At 49.2% G+C, this 24,202-nt stretch overlaps 2 protein-coding genes across 7 annotated transcripts in view; one reads left to right on the forward strand and one right to left on the reverse strand.

The window, feature by feature from the left end:
* The window catches only part of LOC146253892 (RNA binding protein fox-1 homolog 2-like), a 38,886-nt gene extending 21,316 nt beyond the window's left edge, over positions 1-17,570 (forward strand). For 4 of the 5 annotated variants that reach the window (XM_084677640.1, XM_084677639.1, XM_084677641.1 and 1 more), the window contains 9 exons: positions 601-654; positions 2,059-2,151; positions 9,290-9,377; positions 9,729-9,785; positions 10,325-10,475; positions 11,540-11,585; positions 13,062-13,174; positions 13,350-13,425; positions 14,094-17,570. In XM_084677640.1, coding sequence (XP_084533766.1) covers positions 601-654; positions 2,059-2,151; positions 9,290-9,377; positions 9,729-9,785; positions 10,325-10,475; positions 11,540-11,585; positions 13,062-13,174; positions 13,350-13,425; positions 14,094-14,138 — 723 coding nt within the window. In that variant the 3' untranslated portion in view covers positions 14,139-17,570. Of the gene's footprint in view, positions 1-600; positions 655-2,058; positions 2,152-9,289; positions 9,378-9,728; positions 9,786-10,324; positions 10,476-11,539; positions 11,586-11,906; positions 11,950-13,061; positions 13,175-13,349; positions 13,426-14,093 lie in introns of those variants that run through there. The other variant, XM_084677642.1, reaches the window with a different exon arrangement.
* A 2,097-nt stretch (positions 17,571-19,667) lies between these two features.
* LOC146253893 (G-protein coupled receptor family C group 5 member D) lies at positions 19,668-24,010 on the reverse strand. Of its 2 annotated transcripts, none has more exons than XM_084678129.1 (5): positions 23,796-24,010; positions 21,684-22,739; positions 21,174-21,409; positions 20,644-20,699; positions 19,668-20,385 (listed from the first exon to the last, which is right to left on the reverse strand). In XM_084678129.1, exons 2-5 carry the CDS (start codon positions 22,631-22,633, stop codon positions 20,287-20,289), a joined length of 1,341 nt encoding a protein of 446 aa, XP_084534255.1. In that variant the 5' UTR covers positions 22,634-22,739; positions 23,796-24,010; the 3' UTR covers positions 19,668-20,286. The 2 variants fall into 2 exon arrangements, with proteins under 2 accessions (XP_084534255.1, XP_084534254.1); XM_084678128.1 differs by having other exon boundaries at positions 20,644-20,702.
* Between the last annotated feature and the right edge of the window lie 192 nt (positions 24,011-24,202).

Raw genomic sequence — 24,202 nt, forward strand, 5'->3', positions numbered from 1 at the left:
GGGAGAGGGATGGGGGGAGGGGCTAAAAGAGGGAATGAACGAGGGAAGGAACATGTGTATTGTGCTGTGTGTTAAAAGAGAAAGAGAGAAAAGGGGGAAGATGAGATTGTCGGAGATTGTTCTGGAAAGTTTCCTGTAGTTGAATACTGCCCTCTTGTGTAGAGTTGTAGTTCATCCCCAGCAACAAGGCTATGTTTGTGCACATCTGCATAAGGTTGTCTTTTAAGATTTTGTTGTCGTTGGCATTTGTGTTTTATTTCGATAGTGATAGTGTGTAGAGAGACAGGAAAGGCAAGGGAGAGAGATAGGGGATGAGATGCAGTAAATGGCCCGGGCTGGAATGGAACCCGGGCCACTGCGGTAAGGACTTACGTGGTACGCATTCCACAAGGTGAGCCACTCCACATCTACATATGTGCTTTGCACAGGGGTCAGGTCAGATACGCAAACAGGAAGTGTGTCAGTCCAGTGCTCTGTAATTAGAAAGTACTCAGGGATTACATTTTTTCAGTTTATTATATATTTGTAAATATACATATATAATGTTTATATTTTTTGGGTTCTGAGGGTGTGTAATCTTTCTTCTCCCTCTGTTTTTAGCAATTTGGCAAGATTCTCGATGTCGAGATCATTTTCAATGAGAGGGGTTCTAAGGTGAGTGACACAGCCTCCAATACACGTGGATAACTCAAATAACAATACTAGTTATGTATCATAAATCAATTTAAATTAAGGGTGGAACGGTACATGTATTTGTACCGAACCGTACGGTACGCATGTCACGGTACGGTGCATGAAATTACGCGGTGAATACACGGTATAAAAATACATAAAACTTGCGAGCAAATTAATGAATGTGATGCGGAACTACTGTTAGATACTCGTGTTCTTCAGGGACATCTAATCTGTTGCCCCGCTTTAGCTCTGAAGCTCTGATTGGCTCCGCCGTGAGTCAGAGATGGCTAACAGCACTGAGAATGATTATGGTGAGTGGTGGCGACCCACGAGAGATAGAAGACCCCCCAGCCTTTTTAAGATGGCAAGTTTGGGAAAACGTCGGTTTCCCATTCAGTTACAGTAGTACAGGCGAGAGAGTGGTGGATAAGACAAGCACTGTGTGTCGGCGTTGTTCAGCAGTTGGGTATGTGAGTGGAAATACATCTAACATGCTAACGCATATAACACATCTGGCGTGTGCTAATTGACTACAAATATCAGACGCCATCCCCCAGGTGTGCCAATCACTGGAACGAGACAAAAATAACTGTCCAATTTCTCCTCCCTACAGTGCTTAACCAGCCATTAGATACACATACAAATAAGGCCAAAAAATAATTACTGACGCAATCGGAATTTACATGTCGTCTTCAATGCGCCTGTACAGAGGAACCTGGTCTGTTTTGCTTTTCCCTCCATTGTACCAAACTCATACCGAATCGTGATGTCTGAACCGCGGTATGAACCGAACCGTGACTTCAGTGTACTGTTCCACCCCTAATTTCAATACATTTAGACTGACAACCACACACAATACATCACACCATTGTCATGAATGTTACAATATCACAAGGTCAAGGTGAGGAACACTGAACTCCATTTCCCACGTTCCCCTGTGTTACTTTGGTCTGCCTGCTCCTATCACTGCTGGCTCAATGGAAATACATAATTACGACCCCCGGCCCGCTCTTATCAGTAGAGGCACAAACACCAGGAGAGCCCTGCCTATAGCGAGGACATCGTTCTAAGTCAATGTTTGATGAGTGGACCTGGCAGTGGCTGGAATACTATTTTGAATGTCTTTCTAAAGCATGTGCTCAATTTGATATTGCCTGCTAGTTTGTGCCCCCGAAATGAAACCCCATCCACCCCCCCAAAAAATGTGCTAAGATTTTAAAGACCAAAGCCAAGTTTAATGTGGAATGAATGGAAATACTTCCAGACACTTTTCTGGAGGGTTCTCCTGTCTTTAAGTCTGAACGTTTATGAGGAGGAAAATGCACATACTCCTGTGACTTGACCCCTGTCGCGCCCCTCTAACCCCCCTTCCCCCACTTCCAGGGCTTTGGCTTTGTGACGTTTGAGACGAGTGCGGACGCAGAGAAGGCCAGGGAGAGGCTGCATGGTACTCTGGTGGAGGGACGCAAGATCGAGGTAACTTTCTTTCTCTCTTCTCTCTCACTCTTTTGCTCTGCCTGTCGTCACTGACTCTGCTAGCTAGCACCCATCCTTCCACACTGACATGCTCTGGTCTGGTCTATGCTGGTTCCCATGATCAATGGTTGTTGTTTTCGTTTTTTTGTATTAGAATTATTTTGAAAGTTTTTGTCTTGTTTTAGTTTTTATTTGTTTCCCTAATTTATTTTTGGGGGTGTGAGAGTTTGGGGTGCAAGGACACAACACAAGGCATGCTGGGTAGTCTCCTCTGCAAATAATGTTTTATTTATTCAAGGTTTTGTGTTTTATGCACTGATGTCCCAGCCTAGCTTCTCCAGTTTTAGGGATATGTCACCCAAAAATTCAAAATCACCTATTTTCTTTCCGTTGCCTAGTTTAATTGCATTTTGATTGCGATCAAGGGTGAGAAGGGAAGAAATAGGTCATTCTGAAATTTGAACGAACTGTCCCTTTAACACGAGCCAATCAACACCGCACTTGTCCGCGATTGGCTCGGTCAAGGGGAGAAAACAGAGGTGGCGGCGACGAAACCACGCTGCATGAGCGCAACCGCCCGTCGGAAACCCCTCTCTGTCGCCCGTCCGCCTACGCAGAGCGCTGTCTTTCTCATCCCGCACGGGGCGCCAAGTTTCGGTGACGTGGCGCTTTCGGGCTCCGAGTGGCGCAGACGAGCATGCTGGACACCCTTTACCTCAGCCGTGCATGAGCGTGGGCTCTCTTTCGAGCGTGGCTTCTCCTCTGCACCTCCGCCACACGCCGCCCCCCCCCCCCCCCCGTCTGTGTCCATCTGGATGCAAAGCCCCACTTCCTGTCTTGTCTGTGTACGCCCGCGTTTCTGTGTTGTCCCCGAGGCGTTTGGGACGGCGGCATGCGGTTGTTTTTCTTTTTGCCGTTCCACCTCGCGTTGCGTGTCGGCCGGCGTGTGGTGCAACCTAACCTTCTCACCAAGGGTGGGGGGGCTGGAGAGGCGGGGGGGGGGCTGGAGAGGCGGGGGGGGGGGCGGCATGGTGTGGTGGTTTGCCCCCGTCCCCAGTCCGCGGTCACTGCCTCTCAGCCATGATTGGGATGACACCTGTCCTGCAGCCTAAGTCCATCACGGACCCACCTCATCCCCCTCCATACCTCCCCTCCCTCTCTCTCTTCTCCCCTCCCTCCCTTCCTCCCTCCTGCTCACTTTACCCTCAGTCAATCAGCCAGTTGTGTGGATGCAGGTGGGGAAAGTTTGTGTGTTCGTGTATGTGGGTGTAGACCCTGTCCTTGTCCACGCAAGTGAATTCAGCCTATCTACCTGTCACCCTGTCTGTCTGTCTGTCTTCTATGCACGAGGCTGTATGTAGGACCCCCTCCTCCCATCCCGTCTCTCCTTCCCTTTTCTCTCCATCTCCTCTCATCCCTTCTTCCCATCCTTCTACCCCTCCTCCCCTCCCCTGCCAGTGTTGTCAGTGTTTGCTGAGCTCTGGCCCTGCCTTGTCTTGTCACCCATGTGGTCGTCCTCAGTGCAGGTCTGTTCGAGGTATGTGTGTATGCATGCACGTGTGTGTGGGTGTGCTCATGCTTGTGTGTGTGCATGCGTCTGTGTGTGTGTGTGTGTACCGCAGACAGTGTGATCCGGCACAGCTCCTTTTTGTTTTTAATGGCTGCCCATCAGCCCAGTCCCTGACCAGACCACTCCAGAGTTTGAGTCGGCTAAAGAGAGTCCATACAATCAGTCCATTCTGTTCTAAACAGGTCCATTCTGAAGATCATCCGGCTCCCCACCCCCGCCACCAACCAAAGTTATATTAATCTCTCAGCATGTCTCCATAAATGATGAGGAGCAGGCTCCCGTGAAACGGTGCTTAAACTGTAGAAATCTGTATCCGAAATTGGAGGACGTCTGCAGGTCTGTTGGCTAAACCAAGTGATGGCTGGTGCCAGCGATGTGGCTCTGGTGATGTCTGTGTAGTCCTGCATGGCTTCCTGGAGGTCCTGCCCTACTGTGTGTGTGTGTGTGTGTGTGTGTGTGTGTGTGTGTGTGTGTTTGTTTGTCCTCTGGACTGGCTTTGGGTCTGCCTGCCTGTGTTTGATGTCTGGCACCCCTGCATGACAGACTGAGAGAGTGCCACGGGTGAAGCTGTGTGTGTGTGTGTCTGTGTGTGTGTCTGTGTCTGTGTGTGTGTGTGTGTGTGTGTGTGTGTGTGTTCAGTATGTATGCATGTGTCTTTGAGAGAGGGCGAGAATTGTCGGGGGGAGAGGGAGATTTGTCACTCAACCCACTTCCAGCCCTCTCTCTTTCCCCCCCAACTTGACTCCCCTCTCTCTGTGTCTCTCTCTCTCTCCATGCCCTCTTCCATTCTCACGCCAGTCGAGTTTGTCGCCTGTCTTGTTTTCTTTGCACCCTGTCTGATCCCCTTTGTCACTTAACAGCCCTGCTTTGAAGGACACCTCATCCTCCTGTCTGTCTGTCTGTCTGTCTGTCTGTCTGTCTGTCTGTCTGTCACTGTATTGTCTGTCTGTCTGTCTGTCTCTCATTGAAGGCTACTTTATTTCCCCTGTAAAATGTACCTCTACTGTCCCCTCCCAAACAATAACTCTCTCTGCTCTTTCTCTCTCTCCTCTTTCTCTCTCTGTCTCTATTTATCTATTCTTGATTTATTTGGGAACCCTGTAATAAAGGGGGGTATCATTTGTAATTACACTACTGGGTATGGAAGTATATACACACCTGTACCCCCCCCTCCAAACACCCCCCATACACACACAGATGAGGCCCTGCTCTCACAATGTCATCAAAGCTGTATCTCAATCCACAGCTATAATTGTAATGTTCGATTGAAGCCAATTACATTGGAATGATCTCCCATGACTGTGGGCGACCTGTTTCAGGCGACCCCACCTACCCAATCTGGATAGATTTGCTCTCGCCTGTTTACCACCCCCCCTCATCTAGTCTCTTCCTGTCTGTTTCCCTTTCTCCCCCTCCTCCTCCCTCCCCTCTTCCTCCTCTTCCTCCTCCTTCAGGAGAACGGACCAGATGAAACTAGGCTTCAGTAGAGATTAAGATCTCTGATACGAGATATGATTCTCTCCCCTCTCCTTCTCTTTCTCTCTATCCGTCTCTCTCTTTTCTCACCCTTTCTCTCATCTTCCCGGCTCACCTTTCCTCCCCCCCTCCCCCTCCTCCCCCTTCTCTGTAACAACTTCTTCCCCTCTTGTTTTTAGTTATGTGCATAGGGGGGGTCTTTTATTTTGCTTTACCAGGTTATCTGTCGGTTCATTTATTGGTTATTATATTTTTTCTGTTTCCCTGATGACTTCTATGTGTGTTGTTGTCAGTCTCCACGGTAACCACTCGCGTGTCCTCACGCTGTTTCCCCGGCAACGGTAAGTTGTGTACAAATGACATAATCGCTGATCTGACCCCCTTACCCTCACCCTACACACTACAGATAGTAGATTATTTTGGCTTTTCATCGAAATTCAACTGTTTTAAATATAGAGAATTTATTATATGAATATAATACAGCATTCATTAGTGTAATTTTGTAATCACCATAGCTTGTACTACTACCACATTGCATTACAAAGTACGGTGATATGATAGGCTATCCTTCCATAGTACTGAGGTTTGTCTTGGTACAGAATAGTCATTCAGGTCTTTTGGTAAGAAGATGATGTTTAGCATGGCGGGCCATGTCCACCAGAGCAGAACCTGCCACCACACCCACCCACCCACACTCACAGAGCGCAGCATTGACAAGCAAAGTAGCTTTAATGTCTGATACGCCCCCGCTCCTCCCTTCTCTAACCCCTTCAGGGAATGAGCTAACGTACCCTACCCCCCCCTCCACACCCCTCCTCTGATTTGACCTCTCGCCTACTGTGTTGGTACTGGAACAGCGCTAATCATGTCCGGATTAATTGACCGTTATCACCAGCATTGATATTATTAACCCCTTGATACAAAGACCATGGCTTGTGTCTCCAGTGCTGGCTTGGGTGGGGGTGACAGGAGGTGGGGGGAGCCTTTAAAGACGATGGTAGGAAAAGGATTTCTTGATTTCACTTATTTTTCCGACACGTTCCCTCATGTTCAGCCAGCTTCGGCCGAGTGGTTTTATTTCAACAAAAGGCTGTCGTTTATTTTGAGGAATCAGACTGATATGGTAACCATCACCCGCTTTAGACTGTCTCACACATACTCATTTCTAGGAAACTCTGCTTAATGGCAGCAAGACTTTCAATCCTCCCTCACATTGTGGAGAGTTCAGTTTCCATTCTGGCACGCTCCTGTTTACTTGACCAAGGGTGTCTCAGATTAGCAGTATAATGTAGCTTGAAATTTGTGTTTACAAAAAAAAAAAAAAAAAAAACGATATATATTTATATATGTGTATATTTGTATATATACTGTATATAAATATAAACTGGCTGATCTACAGGGTCTCTCTCTTTCCTCCCCCCCCCTTGTTTTTTCTTTCTCCTTTTGGTTTGGTTTCCCTGTATGGAGCAGTGTGTGTGTACAGTAGTAGTAGTAGTGGTGGTAACACTGTGTACTAGTCTTAGTCTGTGACACAGCATTGACTCTGCCTGGCAACGTTGTCTCTTGTGGCCCGTTTCATTTCTCGACTTTTATTGGGTGTAAGGTTTGCTCTCCACTCGCTCTCACCCTCCCTCTCTCACCCACCATCTATTTCCCTCTCCCTTCCTCTCTCTTGGTCTCTCTCCCTCTTTCTTAATCTCTCTCTCCCTCTCTCTCTCTTTCTCTCTCCATCCTTGGGTCTCTCTCTCTCTCTTCTCACATAAAAGGAGAATTTGTAGAAGAATGATCACTGAATCTAATTGCTGTTTTGAAATGAATGACGCACCTTGGTATCTGTCGTTGTTTTTGTTTTTGATTTTTAAGAAAAATGATTTAGTTTCTTGTTTTGGTGTTGCTTATGAAGACAATGTCTCTCTCTTTTCCCCTCCATCATCTTTGTGTTTCCCTGTTTTTGTATGTAGACTGGCTCTGTCCCTCTCTCCTCCACTTGCATCCCTCTCTCCTTCACCCACCCCATCCCTCTCTCTCTGTTTGATATGGGAGTGCTGCGATTGTTTCGATTGGTCTCTATGCTGCATCCGACGCTTGCTGATTGGCTGAAGTTTTGTTTTTTGGTTCTCTACCCTCACTCTCGGTCATGTGATGCGCCCATATTTGGCTGTGTGTAATTTCTGTGTCCCGAGAAAATTATTCATTTTGTCCGACAATGGTTTGTGCACCCCTCTTTTTCTCCCCTCCCCTTTTGAATGTATTAATTATTATGATATTATTTTGTAGGTGTGCCAACACGTTTTTGTTTAAGGAGGGTGGGGTGGAGGGAACAGCGTTGGTCATCATTTAGTCCAGTTATGTCAGAGAAACTGCACAGTCGGGATGAGGGTTGGAATGTATAGCAACCCATCCTAGACAGTCTCCAACATCAGCCTCTGTATGAGTTGCATGTCAATCTGTCAGTGAGTCAAATTGCAATTCACTTGAACATGCCGCCACAGATACAAACACACACACACACACACACACCCTATAGCCAAAATAGCCTTAAACAAAGAAAATAAATCTTGCACAATGACATAACTCTGCGAAGGACGTAAACCAAAATACAAAGACTGACATGTATATTTATATATGTGCGTGTGTGTGTATATATACACGTATTTACTGTATAAATATATATATATTTAATTGGATCACTATCGTTGTCGGCAGAGCCGCCCAATTAGGCTGTGGCGTTCTAGAAACATTTTCGCTGTCAATGCGGCATCCCTGTTTTGTCTGCTCACAAATCACCCACCAGTTCCTTTCCCCCTCCCTCCCCCCCCCCCCAATCAACAACACAGACCCCCCGCCCAATGAAAGGAGAGAGAGAGAGCAGTGAAAGGAGAGAGAGCGAGCAGTGAGAGGAGAGAGAGAGAGCAGTGAAAGGAGAGGGAGGGGAGTGAGAGGAGAGAGAGAGAGCAGTGAGAGGAGAGGGAGAGAGCAGTGAGAGGAGAGAGAGAGAGCAGTGAGAGGAGAGGGAGAGAGCAGTGAGAGGAGAGGGAGAAAGAGAGAGGGAGAGCAGGATGAGTCAAACCCCAAACTCTGACCAAAATGGCCGCCTTAATTTGAGCTGGTCTCATAAAGCTCTCCCGGGCCACAATTAGCTCTCACATCATTAATCTGTGCAGGCTAATCTATCCCCGGCCTGACGGCATACACACACACACACACATACCAACTAGGCAATTAGACAGTCCTACACAAACCCCATCACAGGAGATTAGGATGATGAGAGAGAGATTAGGAGATTGGAAGGTAGGAGGGGGAAAAAGACGATAAGCCGTTTTAGCCTTGGAGCATCGGATGGAACGTGACGGCATGAAAACACACACACACACACACACCCACCCTGCTGTGTCCCAGCTCATTTCTTCAACATCCCCTCTCTCTCTCTTGTCCCCCCCCCCCTTCCCATATTTCTCCTTCCTCTCTCCTTTCTCTGGCTTTCTCTCTCTCTCTTATCTCGGCCATTTACCCACCCTCTGAGTCTCTTCCCTGTTTCCTCTCTCCCTCTCTCCTGCTCCGTTTCCTCCTCTCTCTCCCACTCTCTCTTCAGACACAGCAGGGCACAGCCGTCTTCCCAGAGTGAGTCATCACACTCTCTCTCTCTCTCTCTCTCTGTCCTGCTCGACAGCACACATTTTTAGTTTTTAAATTGCATGCCCCCTTCCCCCCCCCCTCCCCACTCCTGTACCCCTAACAACTTTCCACCCACTCATGAACACACAGACACACACACACACACACACCGAGTGCTCCGTCAGCATAACCGATGTTGTCAGCGGTTACGTCGTCTGTGTGGATAACGGCTTCGCGGGCCAGAACTGGTGTTGAGGGACACCTTTGTCGAGTCGTGATTCATGCGACCGAATATTAGAAATGCAATGTTGTCATTCCTGTGGTGTATTAGTTGACTCCTATGGAAGTGAGTGTCAGATTGTCTGTGTGTGTGCGCGTGCATGCCTTTGAGTGTGTGTGTTTCCTCCATAAAAAAGGAGAGAGAATCCTACAGTGTTAAGCTCACTAGTGCCCCCCATCCCCCCTACTCACACACAGGTGAACAATGCTACGGCCAGGGTGATGACCAATAAGAAGATGGTCAGTCCTTATCCCAACGGAGAGGCCCTCAGCACCCTGCCATACGGTAACACACACACACACCACATACACACACCACATACACACACACACCACATACACATACCACATACACACAACTCATATACACACACACACACACCACATACACACAACTCATACACACACACACCACATACACACACCACATACACACACACACACCACATACACATACCACATACACACAACTCATACACACACATACTCACACACTGCACCACCTCAGTAATGGATCTACCATATATTTGGAAGCAAATTAAGAGATGAAGCCTGGTTTAAAGGCTGAACAGAACTTCTGTCTCTGATGTGTGTGTGCTACGCCAGCTGTAAAATAACGTGTGTGTGTGTGTCCTAGCCGGGTGGAAGTTGAGTCCCATGATGGGGGCCATGTATGGACCAGAGATCTATGCAGGTAAAAGACCCCAGACTTCTCTCTCTCTCTCCCTCTCTCTCTACACCTATCTCTCTCTACACCTCTCTCTCTACACCCCTCTTTCTACATCTCTCTCTCTATACCTCTATCTCTCTCTCCCTTTCCTCTCTGGTTGTGATTGATCTAGCTTGCCACAAAGAGACTTATCGTCTTCCTGTTTACCTGTTTGACCCTCTCTCCCCTCCCTCCCTCTCACCCCCTCCCTCCCTCCCTCCCTCCCCTCCCTCTCTCCCTCCCGTCCCTCCCTCTCTCCCTCCCCTCCCTCCCTCTCTCCCTCCCGTCCCTCCCTCTCTCCCTCCCTCTCTCCCTCCCGTCCCTCCCTCCCTCCCTCCCTCTCTCCCTCCCGTCCCTCCCTCCCTCCCTCCCTCCCTCCCTCCCTCCCTCCCTCCCTCCCTCCCTCCCTCCCTCCCTCCCTCCCCTCCCTCCCTCCCTCCCTCCCTCCCTCCCTCCCTCCCTCCCTCCCCTCCCTCCCTCCCTCCTTCCCCTCCCTCTCTCCCTCCCTCCCTCCCTCTCTCCAGTCCCAGGGTTCCCTTACCCCTCGGCGGCGGCTGCGGCCTCCACGGCGGCGGCAGCGGCGTTCAGGGGGGCCCATCTCCGAGGGCGAGGCCGGCCCGTCTACAGCACCGTCAGGGCAGCCGTCCCCCAGGCCGCTCTGCCCGCGTACCCCGGGTACGGGAGAGACACACAGCCCCATACACACTGATGTACATAAGCACACACAAACACACACTTACAGAGGCACACACACTCAGGCACACACATACACAGGTGCACACACACACACACACATGCATAAGTGTGCACACATGCAGGCACACACACACACACACACATGCATAAGTGTGCACACATGCAGGCACACACACACACAGGCACACAGTTTGAATATCCAGTTACACATTTCAGCTTCTTGCGTCATTTGAAAAGAAATGAAACCCCATGTTTTGGCATGTTTACCAGCGTCCTCAAATGAAACACACAAGAGCCAAGATGTGTACCACACAGTTTCTGTGAACATGCAGTAATCTCCACTGTGTGTGTGTGTGCATGCTGTTGTTGCTGGGGGGCTGTGCTGATTGGTATGTGGGGGCGGCGAGTGCTGTGATGTTCAAATATGATTGGATAAGAGGCAGGAAGTGTCTCTTCCATGTCCCCACCTTCCCTGCTTTTGCCATACGACGAGAAAGTCTCTGTCCATTAACAAAAAGAATGAATGAATTGAATTATGAATCGACTAGAAAAGACCCTATTGCTAGTAATTTATTCAAGATCTCTCCCTAAAAGGTAACGCTGTTAAAGCTCACAATGTGACTCGCTAGTAAAGCATTTTAATCAACTTTATTGATCCCTGAGGGGTGACAATGAAGTAGTAGAACCTGGGGAGACTCTTTGTTGCCTCGAAAGCATGTTGCATGGGTGTGCTATAATCTCTCTTCCCCTCTCTCTCTCCTCTCTTTCTCTCTCTTTTTCTCTCCTCTCTCTCTCTTCCTCTCTCTCTGTTTCTCCTCCTTTTCCTCTCTCTTTCTCTCACCCTGTTCTCTTCATCTTTGTCTCATTCCATCATTTGTCTGCATTTGTCCATCCATCCCCTCTCTCTCCTCTCTTCCTCTTTACCTCTCCTCTCTCTCTCTCTCTCTCTCTCTCTCTCTCTGTCTCTCTCTCTCTCTCACCCGCTGTCTGCTCTTCGATCTTTCTCCTTTCTCTCCGTCCCTCCTCCTCCGTCCCTCTCTCAGCGTGGTGTACCAGGACGGCGGCTTCTACAATGCTGCCGACTTATACGTAAGTAGACCTCGCCTCCCTCCCTCCCTCCTCTGTGCGTGATTCTGCATGTGCAAAGGGGGTTCACGCTGCACACAGTTGCCCGGGTGTGACTTTGTACCCACAGTGCATGCGGTGCAGCACCAACGTAGCTCGCAAAACAAGCGCCCTCAGGGCGGGGCCTCATCTCTGAGGAGAGGGGGGTGCCTTATGGGTAATGTAGGCATGGTCAGGGTGGTCTAGAACACCCCCCCGTGTCACTCTATGTGCTGTGTGTGTGTGTGTGTGTGTGTGTGTGTGTGAGGCCAGGTTGACAACCGTGTGTTTTTGTTCCCTCTATAGACTAATGTTTCAGGACTCAGTCCTTAGTTCCAGGTTGCCACAGGTAGGTAGGGTCCACCCCCCCCCCCCCCCCCTCCTCTCATCAGTGTGCCCCCCTCCCTCCCGTCACTCTTTTCACTGGTGACTGCTGCCACGGCAACCATAACGTTCGGAATGATTAGAGTGGTGTCTCAGCCTTTGGAATTTGTACCCTAAGCTTCTTCAGTTTGCTTCTAACTCACCCATCGATCGTCTGGGGGGAGTTGTGACTTAAACACTAAAGGTGTTTGTGTGTGCGTGCTGGCTGTTCAAGCGTGTTCTCCTCGACCTCGAGCCTGGAGCGGTATGAGAGGGCTCTGTCATACCTCACAGCTTCACTGAGCTACAACAGTTACTGTCGTGACGAGGGGAGGGGGGGGGCTGGGGGGAGGGGGGGGGCTGGGGGGAGGGGGGGGGGGGGGCTGACCCCCCCCCCCCCCTCAGTACCTTCATAATGAGGCATGTCAGCTGTGCTCCACCTGTGCATGCTGTCATCTCTCGCTCCCTCTACCTGTCCACCCTTCCTCCTCTCCTGTCACCCCCCCTCAGCCCTCCCTCCCCCTCCTCAGCCCTCCCTCCCCCTCCCTCACGCCCTCCCTTCCCCCCCCCCTCAGCCCTCCCTCAGCCCTCCCCTCATCCATCCGTCCTTTCAACTCTGTCCGTGAGGCGTGAAGGGGAGTGAGTGTGTATGCGCGTCTTTGGAAGGGTCCTGCTGTGTTGCAGTAGGGGTTCGTTTCTGATAGATTTCATTCAGTTGTGCTATGTGGGCACGCATGCTGTTCTAATGGGGGGGATATGTGTGTGGGGGGGGGTCTTATTTTTTCTTTCTGTGTAATTTTCCTTCCCCCCCCCCCCCCCCCCAATCTTTTCCATTTTTACACAAGAAATGTTACAAATTAAACTTTAACTGTGCTAAAAAACATTCTCTTCTGTCACTCTTTCTTTCTCTCTCACTCTCTCTCACCCCATCCCTCCCTTTCCCCCTCTCTGTCTTGCTCTCTCTTACCCCCCTCCCACACACACTGCTCCCTGCCTCTCTCTCTCTCTGTCTCTCTCTCTGTCTCTCTCTCTCTCTGTGAGTGATGCCCCAGGTCTGTCTCCAGGGTAATTGATGTCTCCTTGTCTCTGTCTCCCCAGGGAGCCTACCCAGCCGCCGCCGCCGCTGCAGCTTATCGCTACGCACAGCCCACCACCGTAACCGGGGCGACGGCCGCCGCAGCAGCAGCCGCCGCCGCCGCCTATAGTGACAGGTGAGATCAGAGACCCTCCCTCTCATTAGCTCTCCACGACAACCACCACCACAGTTACTTCACCAGAAAGCTCAGTGTTGCTCAGCTCGCGACCTAGCCAACGACCCGGCTAGGCGCGCGCGTCACTTTAGCCTGTTCTAACCGTGTGTGTGTTTTGTGTCGGTGTTGTCGTCAGTTACGGACGCGTGTACACCACAGACCCTTACCACGCCCTGTCGCCCGCCGCCGCCGCCTACGGAGTGGGAGCCATGGTGAGTAGACACACACCGATGAGTCCAGAACTAGGCCGGTCACTATGGCAACCTTACTAGTTGTGTTAATGAGCTAGTTCTGTGTCGTTTTTTTTTTGTTGGTTTGGTTCCATTCAAGTCTGAATGTTACTGATTTGTTGGTGTGGTTTTCTCGCGGCTAGCTGCCGTGGACATGATTTTGAGGGATCTTTGATGGCTCTGCTGTCCTAAGTAATTTCTCTCCTTCCCGGTTTCCCCCCTCTCTCTCTCCCAACTCCTTTTCACTTTGTATCTCCACCTCTCCCCCCCTCTCTTTTTTTTCTCTGTCTCTCTCTCTCTCTGTCTCTCTCTGTCCCCACCTCTCTCTCAACCCCTTCTTCTTCTCTATCTCCCTCTCTCTCCCTCTCTCTCCCTCTCACTCTGTCTCCCTCTCTCCCTCTCTCTCTCCCTCTCTCTCTCTCTCTCTCTCTCTCTCTCCCTCTCTCCCTCTCTCTCTCCCTCTCTCTCTCTCCCCCTCTCTCTCTCCCCCTCTCTCTCTCTCTCTCTCTCTCTCTCTCTCTCTGTCTCTCTCTCTCTGTCTCCCTCCCTCTCCCTCTCTCTCTCTCTCTCCCTCTCTCCCTCTCTCTCTCTCTCTCTGTCTCCCTCTCTCTCTCTCTCTCTCTCTCTCTCTCGCCCCTTCATCTTTTCAGGCTAGTTTATACCGGGCTGGATATAGCAGGTTTGCTCCATACTAGCAGACACCCTCCCTTGTTGGACCCTTCCTCCCTCCCCTACATCCAGAACTTTTCAAACCCTGCCCTCCCTCCCCTACATCCAGAACTTTTCAAACCCTTCCCTCCCTCCCCTACATCTGCCACCCATGGTAGGTAGGAACTACAAACCCAACATGCTTTTTGAAGGAGGAAAACAAAAAAGGTCATCCAATTAGGAATCTGAAAACGACAGCACAACTCACCTCCCCAAAAGGGTGATTACACTGCCCAAGCCTCAGAGAACCTGGCAACCGATCCAAAGGCCAGCCCAATGGATACACACGCACACTAACCAGTTACACTACCGGGCTACGATGGGTCTGGGAAACAGCTGCTCTGTGTCTCCCTCTCTCAGTGTATTATACTCAGCTACACTCGGTCTTCTAAGCAACCCGGAACACGGCCCACTGCCCAGCTTACCTCAGAGGCTAACACTCACACACACACACACAAGACGACGACTGCCCAGTCCCACTGACTTTTCTCCTATACAGCTACGCGTGTCATGTGTGCACAGTAGCCATGTCGGGCTGTCTCTCTCTTCTGGTACTTCATATTTGATACACTACTTCATGAACGAGACGGATGCCATTTTGAGCTGTCGGTGATGTGATGGACGGAGGGGGAAAACGGACGGAAGTTACCGGAAGGTTGGATGGATTGATGGCCAGTGAGACGGAAGGATGGAGAATGAGGAGATGGGGGCGATTGACGTCATCCGTACGAGTGGAGCAGAGAGAAGACTCTGGTTGTGTTTACGGTCTGTCATCACGACTTCAAACACTAAGGTCAAAACAGCCTTTTAAACAGGTCTGAAACAGGCCACACGGTTAATACTTTGCAACCAAGCCCGACTGTACACAAGAAAACAGTAGGACGATGACAGCAGGAAATAGAAACATAACACTCGTTTTTCTGCATTACCTCAGTTTTTTTTTTTTTTTTTGACTGTCATTGCAAAAAAGAGAAAAAAAATGCTTAGAATGGTTATTGCGATTTAAAAGGTGGATGCAGAGACATTACGTCCACTAATATTGATACTATTATTATTACTATCGACCTGGTTTCCCGGGGAACGATGCGCGACTCTTATTGCTGGTCTTTAACGTTTATACCTGTTCTTATAACAGCCATTGAAGTGATGAAAACACACATGCACCTACACACTCGACCACAACTCTACAAAAATTGATAAGCCGCTAGTCATGACAACTATCCCCCCCCCCACCCCCCAAAAAAAGAAACAAATATTTACAACCTCCCAGAACTAACGTGTATCTAGATAGGAGCACTTCTCAGGGTTTGAAACATCAACCCGGATCTTTAGAATAGAAGAGACAAACACGCCTCTGCATCTTTTTTTTTTTGTCTCACGATTGATATTTACTTTGAAGATCTGTCCAACATGGCTCCCGATGGCTCTGCATAGACTCCAGAATACACACAGCTTGAACTCTTGCTGACGAGACTGTTTCCTTTCCATCTCTCCACTCAAACGCCGCCAGTCGCCGGTATTTGAGTCCTTTCCTCTGCGCTTTGTCGAGGGCCTGGAAGTGAAAGACAATGTATAAAAAAGCAGTCCTACCATGTTCTATATCTCCATATACTCTGAATTATGTTAATTATTTCTATTGTTTGTCTTTTGGTTCCAAAGATTCTCTTAAAGCACATTTAGTTTTTTTGTTTTTGTTTTTGTTTTGGGGGGGGGGGAGCACACTTGTATTACACATTTTTATCATACTTTTTCAGATTTGTTGTTCTTGCTGTCATTTGAACTCTCAAATTTCTTTTATTGCGGGATCTGAAAAGCTGATTATGTCAATTGAACATGAACAGAAAGCAAACACACTTGCCCTATAACAGGTGGTGGTTTGGGGGAGGGGTCCCAAAAGAGAACTGAGAACCACAGTCAAAGGGAACATGTAGGTGGGAAAAGAACAACAGGCTGAATCTGACACTTAAAAAAAAAAAACGGAAAAATGTATGAAAACAACGTGTCTAATGAAAATGAGTGAACAAGGGAACGAGACGGAGGGCAGGGAAGAGCCACATTCTGGCCCCGTTATTTTTAGTCGAATAGGAGCAAAGTGTTTTATGGAGGGATATTGCCCACCTGGAGACGGAGGACAAGCAGGTGGAGAGCAGAGATTTACCTGACTTCACCCGACATGTTTAGTAGGTAGGACCCTGTCGGGTGTTTTACCTCAGAAGACTGAAGGCTGGGTGGTCGAGGGCTGCCGTTAGCATCCAGTATCTACGGGGAGGAAAATCACGATGATTATGGACGCTGATACACTACATTTGTCCCTAAGAGTATTATGAGCCGAAGTAATCAGTATGCATGTTTGTTTGTGTAGAGGACAGGTCTTGGAGAAGGCTTTTTTTATGTTAAAACTGCATGAAACAAAATCATTTTGCTGGAGAAGGAAGAGGTTATGTGACTGAACATTGCTGCGGGGTACAAAGGGGATAATAATCATGATAATAAATAAGAACGATAATAATAAGGGTCCACTTAGTAGGTTGCAACAAAGTCTTGACTTCTTAGCTGCTGTGGCTGTCCGGTCCTCTATTGTCAAGGCAACCGCTGGCAATCATATCTAGCTCTAAGTAACACTTTAGTTCAGGATGTTGAACCCCAGCAGTAACCCTTCTAGTTGGAGCCAGGGAATCAAAAAATGATTGGCCAATTAGAGCAGCCTAAGCTCCACCATGTGATCGGTCGGACCGTCGGATTGGTCCAGAGTGGGGAAAATCCACCGTCGTCCCCCGCTGCGCTGTAGCACAAAACGACATCCCCATGGCAACGCAGAGGGCCACACCGTTCTTGGCCTTGTGTCCCTTCCTACAGAATGGAAGGTTTGAATCCTCCCTGAGACCTCAGGGGCAGTCTGAGAGGTTGAATCATCCCTGAGACCTTTACCCAGGGGCAGTCTGAGAGGTTGAATCATCCCTGAGACCTTTACCCAGGGGCAGTCTGAGAGGTTGAATCATCCCTGAGACCTTTACCCAGGGGCAGTCTGAGAGGTGGCATCGAGGACCTGACCCTGGGGCCTCAGCCCCCCCCCTCCCCCCAGCCCCAGTCAACCTAGAAGGAGAGTTGTGTTTTTGTACAAGGACCTTTTTATGTGTGTGGGGGGGGGGGGGGGTGGTTCTGCATGTGGATGTGATGACCTCACAAATCTCATCACACCAAACTCATGTATACTCAAGTGATAATCTTTATTTCCATGTTTTTTTTGTTTTGTTTTTCCTCGATATAAAGTGATTTGTGTATTGCTCAACATTGTTTTCTTTTTTTTTTTCCTTTTTTTTTTTTTCCTTTTTTGTTGTGTTTTGGCCATCCTTCTGTCTGCCTTGCGTTTGCCTGTCTTTGTTATTATTGAATGTACATAATAAACTGTTTGGTTTTTATACTTTGGTCTTTTCTTGTCTCTGCTCTGTACCCAGCTCATTCATGCTGCATGGATGGGACTTGGATGCCTCTAGAACTGTTTACGGTACCACCAGGCTGAGGCCTTATACTGCAGGGGCCCAGGTTCAATTCCAGTGCGGTTGATTTCCTGCATGTCAACCCAATTTCCTCTCCCTTTCTTTTTTGTCACTCTCACTGTTTATCAAATAGATAAAGCCCAAAAGTATTTTAACGGCTTCAAAAGAAAAAAACGTTAGTGTGGTGATCCGGTATGCCCCTTAATTTTACGGAAAAGTCATGAGGTCCGAGGTCAATTGCATTTAAGAATATTCCGGAATTTCACTTTCAAAAAAGGTTTGATTTTGAGGAAGCGTAGGGAATTATAACCTCTTCAGGATCTGTCTTTGAACTCATAGAGTTGAAACAACATTGAACCCAACTATCAGCAAGCTTTTATGTCTATATTTATCCTTTTTTGAAATAGTTCTCGTAATAGAAGGAGCCTTGGGCAACATGCTTTTATGACTGTACAGCTCAGATAGCTAGGTATCTGTCAGATAATGAGTCATTATCATTAGGATAATTATTGACCACTTGTAGAGATATAATTTTCCGTTCAGAGCCAACCTACTTCTCACTTTAGAGAAGGAATGGCTTGCATGTGAGATAAAGGCTTCTTAAGCCTGAGGTGGACTTGATTGCGTTGCCTAGACTACAGGCGTTCTGAAGTAGCGGCGACAACCTCGACATTAGTCAGGATTCATAAGCCCTTTTATGGGGGGATTTCTGTTAAGTCTTTTAGACTCTAATTTTGTTCGCCAGGAATGCTCCGTTAAACAGCTCCGTTTTCATGCCTCCCTAAATATTCGGCGGTCTACATTGTTCCTATTTTTCTCTCCAGTGACTATCAGTAATTGCCTCTAGAGTTAATGGGTTGAATGTGGCAGAATCTCATATCCCTACTAATTGCACAAATGCACAAGAGGCCAATCGGCACTTTAATGACGTGCACTCCCAAAGTAATTGTTGTGGGACTAATTGAGAAAATAGATTGACGGCGGTTTGGTGAGTGAACAGAGAAGATTGGTTTTGACCTGACCGCCTCAATGTGGGACGGAAGAGATGCGTCATGTGTGACGACCACAGAAGGAGATTTATAGAACGTCGTTGAGGTGCCGAAGAGGGGCAGCAGGCATAAACAGTCAACAGATGTAGTCAACATAGTGTGCTCCGTTTGGCTGTTCCCATCAGGAAAGCTGTGACTAGTGAAAGCTTGAGGGAAATTCATAAGGTACTGATGCCTTATGGCATGTCGAAAAACAGTTTGTATTTACTTAATCCGACCCAAGGGCTCTCTACAGTGTGCAACTCAACTGTCTACTGTTGGCTTCCAAGTGTAGACTACGGTGAAACATATTGACATTTCTCTCAACGTTTACTTTGGATATTACTCAGCGTCGCCACCTAGTGAGGAACATACAACATTACAACACAGTCTGACTCCCCATCAAGCTCGTCGAGTAAAACTGTGACAGACCTTTACAAAGATACATTTGAACCATTTATTTTACTTCCAACCTCAAAAATGCACATTATATTCTCTCTTTAAAATTGTATTTATAAAATGGATGCAAAAATATATATTAATTCCTTTTTGTACCTTTCCTCAGGACGTTAGTGACTAATGACAGGAAAATGCAATGATGCTGCCAAATCTCCCTCTACCCCCTCCCTCTCTCCCTCCCCCCTCTCTTCCTCCTCTCCTCTCCCTCCCCCCCTCTCCTCCGCCTCTCCTTTACCTCTTCCTCCTCTCCCTCCCCCTCTCTTCCCCCTCTCCTCTACCTCTTCCTCCTTCTCTCCCTCCCCCTCTCCTCCCCCTCTCCTCCCCCTCTCTTCTACCTCTTCCTCCTCCTCTCCCTCCCCTTCTCCTCCGCGTCTCCTCTCCCTCTTCATCCTTCTCTCCCTCCCCCCTCTCTTCCCCCTCTCCTCCGCGTCTCCTCTACCTCTTCCTCCTTCTCTCCCTCCCCCCTCTCTTCCCCCTCTCCTCCGTGTCTCCTCTACCTCTTCCTCCTTCTCTCCCTCCCCCCTCTGTTCCCCCCTACCTTCTTCTCTCCTTCATCCACCCTTCACACATGCCTCTTCCTATCCCAACCGTTTGGCACCTTCAGAGTGGCAGCTTCTCACCCTTAACAGCCCTCGGAGGTTTGTGTTCTCTCTCTCGCTCGCTCTCTCTGTCTCTCTCTCTCTCAACCTCTCTCTGCCTCTCTCTCTGTCTCTCTTTCTGTCTCTCTGTCTGTGTCTCTCTCTCTGTCTCTCTCTCTCACACTACCCCCCCCCCCTTCTTTTCTCTCACAGCAGTATGCTGCACGCAAACCCCCCTGTCACAATCACTCACATCCACTAAGTGCTTCCCTGTCCAAACCTTGTCTGAGCAACGACGCCCCCTCTTAATCAATCTAGCCCTGTCAGTGTTATAGTCTCACTGCTAAAATCCCATACAGGAAAAGACAGGTTGCAAAACAGCTTCTTATATTTACATTTTTACAAAACCATTTATCTGCAGCTGGGCTTCAAAATGTCCTTTTTTTTGTTGGTAGCTACGTGATGCATGGGGTTGGCTTGAACTGTGAGTGGGTGCTTGTGTGTGTGTGTGTGTGAGTGGGCGCTTGTGTGTGTGTCTGAAGTGTCTGAGCTGATATGAGAATCGGTGTGATGTTAATCAGAGAGGGAGTGTCCATAGTACTCGTCGTAGGGCTCGCTGGTGATCGTAGTCTGCGGGCGAGGGATGGTGTAATCTTTGTCTGGGTCAATCTCCTGAAACACACACACACAATATTAAGCACATTACACACATTAAGCACATGAGGCATACCGGAAATACACGCACACATGCTACCAAACAGGAGGTTGTCGGTTCGATTCCCAGCCGTGCAAATGACGTTGTGACCCTGGGCAAGGCATTTCACCCTAGGGGGGAATGTCCCTGTACTTACTGTAAGTCGCTCTGGGTAAGACGACTAAATGTAAATGATAAACCCTGCATCTAATCCCAAGGATGTCTGTCATACTCACTGTCATGGAGAAGCCAGACTCGTACGGAGATTTCAGCACCGGCTCCTGTCTCTTCCCTGCTGGAAGGAAGCACAAGGCTTTACCATCTTGCTCCTCTTTAACATACAGCAGGCCTGTGAAAACCTGACAGGGTCATCATTCTCATCTGGTACGTGGTGACATCTTTGTTGTGACAGTAGGAGCCGAGGTTCTGACAGGAGTGCCGACCTCGACGAGCTATATCGGGGGGGTTTTCTCCTTAGTGGGTTCATGCCAGATCAGAGGAATGAGACCCCGTCAGTCCGATCTCCGTGTCTCTGTTCGTGTGACCTTGAATCTCGTAGCCGTTCCCTGTCTTCTCTCTTCCTCTCGTGTCCACACAGTTTATCTCTCTCTCTCACCTCTCTCTTTCTATGTCTCTCTCTCGCTCGCTCTCTTGCTCTCTCTCTTTCTTTCTCACACACACGCTGTCTCACTCTCACTCTTTGTCTCTCTCTCTCTCTCCCTCTGTTCTTTCTCTCACGCAAACCCCCATGCCCCGCGTCTCTCACCTTTCCGGTCGGCACCATCATTCTCAAAGCTGCCGTTGTCCCTCCCCTCCTTCCGGATCGCCGGGCCGGGAAACTCCAGCGTGGGGCTGGCCCACCCGCTGAAGTCCGGGGTGGCCTCCCTGGAGTGGCCAGCCCCCCTGCACAGGCAGGCTATCTGGGCCAGCCCGTGGCCCAGCAGCAGGACCCAGCCGTTGGCCACCAGGGCGATACTCAAGACCGGGTCGTCCCACCTGGGCCTGGGGGCCATGAGAGCCAGGGATCAGACAATGCGCACATGTGCTACTGTACACCGTGGATTCATTCCTCTGTCCAAAGTTTGTGTCCTAGTTTGTGGGGGTGGAGTGGGGGGAGGTAACCCCCTCCGATATTTAAACGACAATGACGTTGTGAATATTGTTTGTGTACTGTGAATATTATATGTTGAAATGCCACTTCAAAAAGTGACTCGTTACTTTTAAACACTAGCTAATGAAGCGGACCAATCAACAGCAACAACGTGAGCATCCCTACCTGCGGCCCATCTCTGGGTTGCCGCGGGTGAGCAGCGCCACCCACACCACCCAGATGGCGACGGAGAGCAGCAGGGTGAGGCAGAGCATCGTGGCCTGGATCTGGCCCCGCTTCTGGCCTCCGCCCGTGTAGCTGTAGCTGTAGGTCAGGCAGGAGCGGCACAGGTTCCTCAGTGACGCCACCAGCGCGGCGGCGAGGAGACAGAACACATAGACGAGCAGCATCACAAACTCCCCCTGGCTGTACTCGCACGGCCGCCCGTCCCGCACCAGCACGATGATCAGCCACTCGGTCGCCACGATCACCTGGACCAGGAATAGGCACAGGGCCAGGCAGGGCTCGCCCCGCCCCCTCGCCAGGCCGAAGCCCAGCAACGCCAGGCCCCTGGCCAGCAGGCAGGAGAACGCCAGGGCGAACGCCACCCCGAACAGGAAGAGACGCGTGGGGCAGGTCTGCGAGGTGAGGCGGATGACGAAGGCGAAGGTGAGGGCGAACAGGGCGGCTGTGGACAGGAGGAAGAGCGCCATGGACGCCACGGCGCCCCCGATGCCCCTGGGGCGTTGCCGGGACGACACGCACACCCAGAGGGTCCAAAACAGCAGGCCAATCAGGAGGCAGGAGCTCACCACGAAGCCTAGCGTCGCCAGACTCTCCACCACGATGCCCCATGCTGCCCGTCTGTCACACAGGTACCAGTACATCGGCTCCAGCCCTGCTCCACACCCCAGTGGCTCCTGGGAAGTGGAGTTTGAGGACGTGTTGGTCTGGGGAGAGGAGGTGCTAGTAGTAGGAGTAGCCGCACTGGTAGAGTTTGTTGTGTCAGTGTTATTAAGGGTGGTGTTAGATGCCATGGTCTGACTAGGAGGGGAGAGGCAGAGGAAGAGGAGGAAGAGCAGGCCGAGGTGGGGCTGTGTCTGGGACTGAGAGCCCATCCTGGTGATAATCCACATGTCCTCTGTTACTTCCTGGTCGGTCCTTTCTCTCGCCCGTCCTGATTGGGCCGTTGATTCCTCTCTGTCTCGGAGGTCTTGTCAGTCTCGCCTATGTGGCGTTCACCTGAGGACGCCAAAGAGACAGCCTCGATACAATGGAACAACAAACTGCAGGAGCGTGTGTGCGCGTGCCTGCAAACAAGTGTGCACATGTGTTTGAGAGGCAGAGGACAGAGTGAGGCAAACAGAGAAAAAACGACTCAGAGGAGAGAGCGCAAGAGTTAGAGAGCGAAAGAGAGAGTTGAGAGAGAGAGAGAGAGAGAGAGAAAGAGAGAGAGAGAGTTAGAGAGAGAGAGAGAGAGAGTTAGAGAGAGTTAGAGAGAGCAGACATGCCAGGACAAAGAGAAAGATTTGTGTGTGAGGCAATAAACACAAGAGGCAGGGAGGGACATTCAGGTGAATCAAGACAGTTTGAAACACTGTCTCTGTCTGCTAGACAGCGAGAAATAGAGAGAGAGAGAGAGAGAGAGAGAGAGAGAGAGAGAGAGAGAGAGAGAGGAAAAAAGGAGTGCATGATCATGGCTCTGTGTGCCAGAGTAGGAAAGAAACAGGGGTTGACTCTGACAGAAAGAGACAAATGAAAGCAGGGAGAGGGAGAGGAAGGGAGGAGGAGAGAGAGAGCCCTGCGAGATCAACTTTAACGATAACTGATTGTGACTTCCTCCAGAATATAACAGTGGCCTTGTTTTAGAGGCAGAGATTCAGAGATGACATTTAATATGCTTATCACTGGGTAAATACACCCCATCACGTCCCATTCTTTAACCCCTTAATGTTTGAACTTTAGCCTGGAGATTACAGACGCAAAAAGTCACCAAAACACTCTTTTGTTTTTGCTTTTCTTGTTGATGATGCTTGTGTGAAGGTGACCAGATTTTAAAGTACATTACGAAACACGATTGATGTTGAACAACACATGTTCTCAAACATTTGGATATAAAGATTTCAGGCTTGCTGATATCACCGATATCATGAAAACTTAGTAAAAGTTGAAATACCTTTTTAAATATTTCAACTTCATTTTTGTCTGGCGATAAAACAAATGTACTAAACATTAGTGTAAATAATGTCCAACAAATTCCTTAAAACAATTCTCGTTCAGGACCAACCCTGGACTCACCTGCTGTCTGAAGCTATAAGTGGATCCAACGCTATGATGCCAGGTCTTCTGTCTCTCTCCCAACTTGGGAAGTTTGACTTTGGAAAACTTTAGACATATGCTTTTAGACGATGCATCAACACCCTGTCATATCTGTGCATGGCTCCAAGTTCAAGCATGTGACCCGATCTCGTCAGCCTGGTTCAGTGGAAAGGAGGGAGATGAGGAAGGAGAGAAAAAGAGAGAGGGAGTGCGAGAGAAAGAACAAATGAGTTTGAAAAGGAAATATTGTTTTCACTTCAGATTTACATTAACAGGTAAGTCCTCCCCTTCCTTCCTGCTCTCTCTCTCCTCCTCTCTCTCTCCTCCTCTCTCTCCTCCTCTCTCTCCTCTCTCTTTTTCTCTCCCTTTTCCCTTTGTCTCTTTCT

This window comes from Hypomesus nipponensis, chromosome 17, assembly GCF_054491055.1.
Source record: "Hypomesus nipponensis isolate SF chromosome 17, ASM5449105v1, whole genome shotgun sequence".
Classification (NCBI taxonomy): Eukaryota; Metazoa; Chordata; class Actinopteri; order Osmeriformes; family Osmeridae; genus Hypomesus; species Hypomesus nipponensis.

What these genes read in the sequence shown, in the direction of transcription:
- LOC146253893 (XM_084678128.1), bottom strand. Translation starts at nt 22,633, where the DNA reads ATGTGGATTATCACCAGGATGGGCTCTCAGTCCCAGACACAGCCCCAC. An exon ending in TGATGGTGCCGACCGGAAAG is followed by an intron (nt 20,703 to 21,173) that starts GTGAGAGACGCG and finishes GCTTCCTTCCAG; the next exon opens with CAGGGAAGAGACAGGAGCCG. An exon ending in AGTCTGGCTTCTCCATGACA is followed by an intron (nt 20,386 to 20,643) that starts GTGAGTATGACA and finishes TGTGTGTTTCAG; the next exon opens with GAGATTGACCCAGACAAAGA.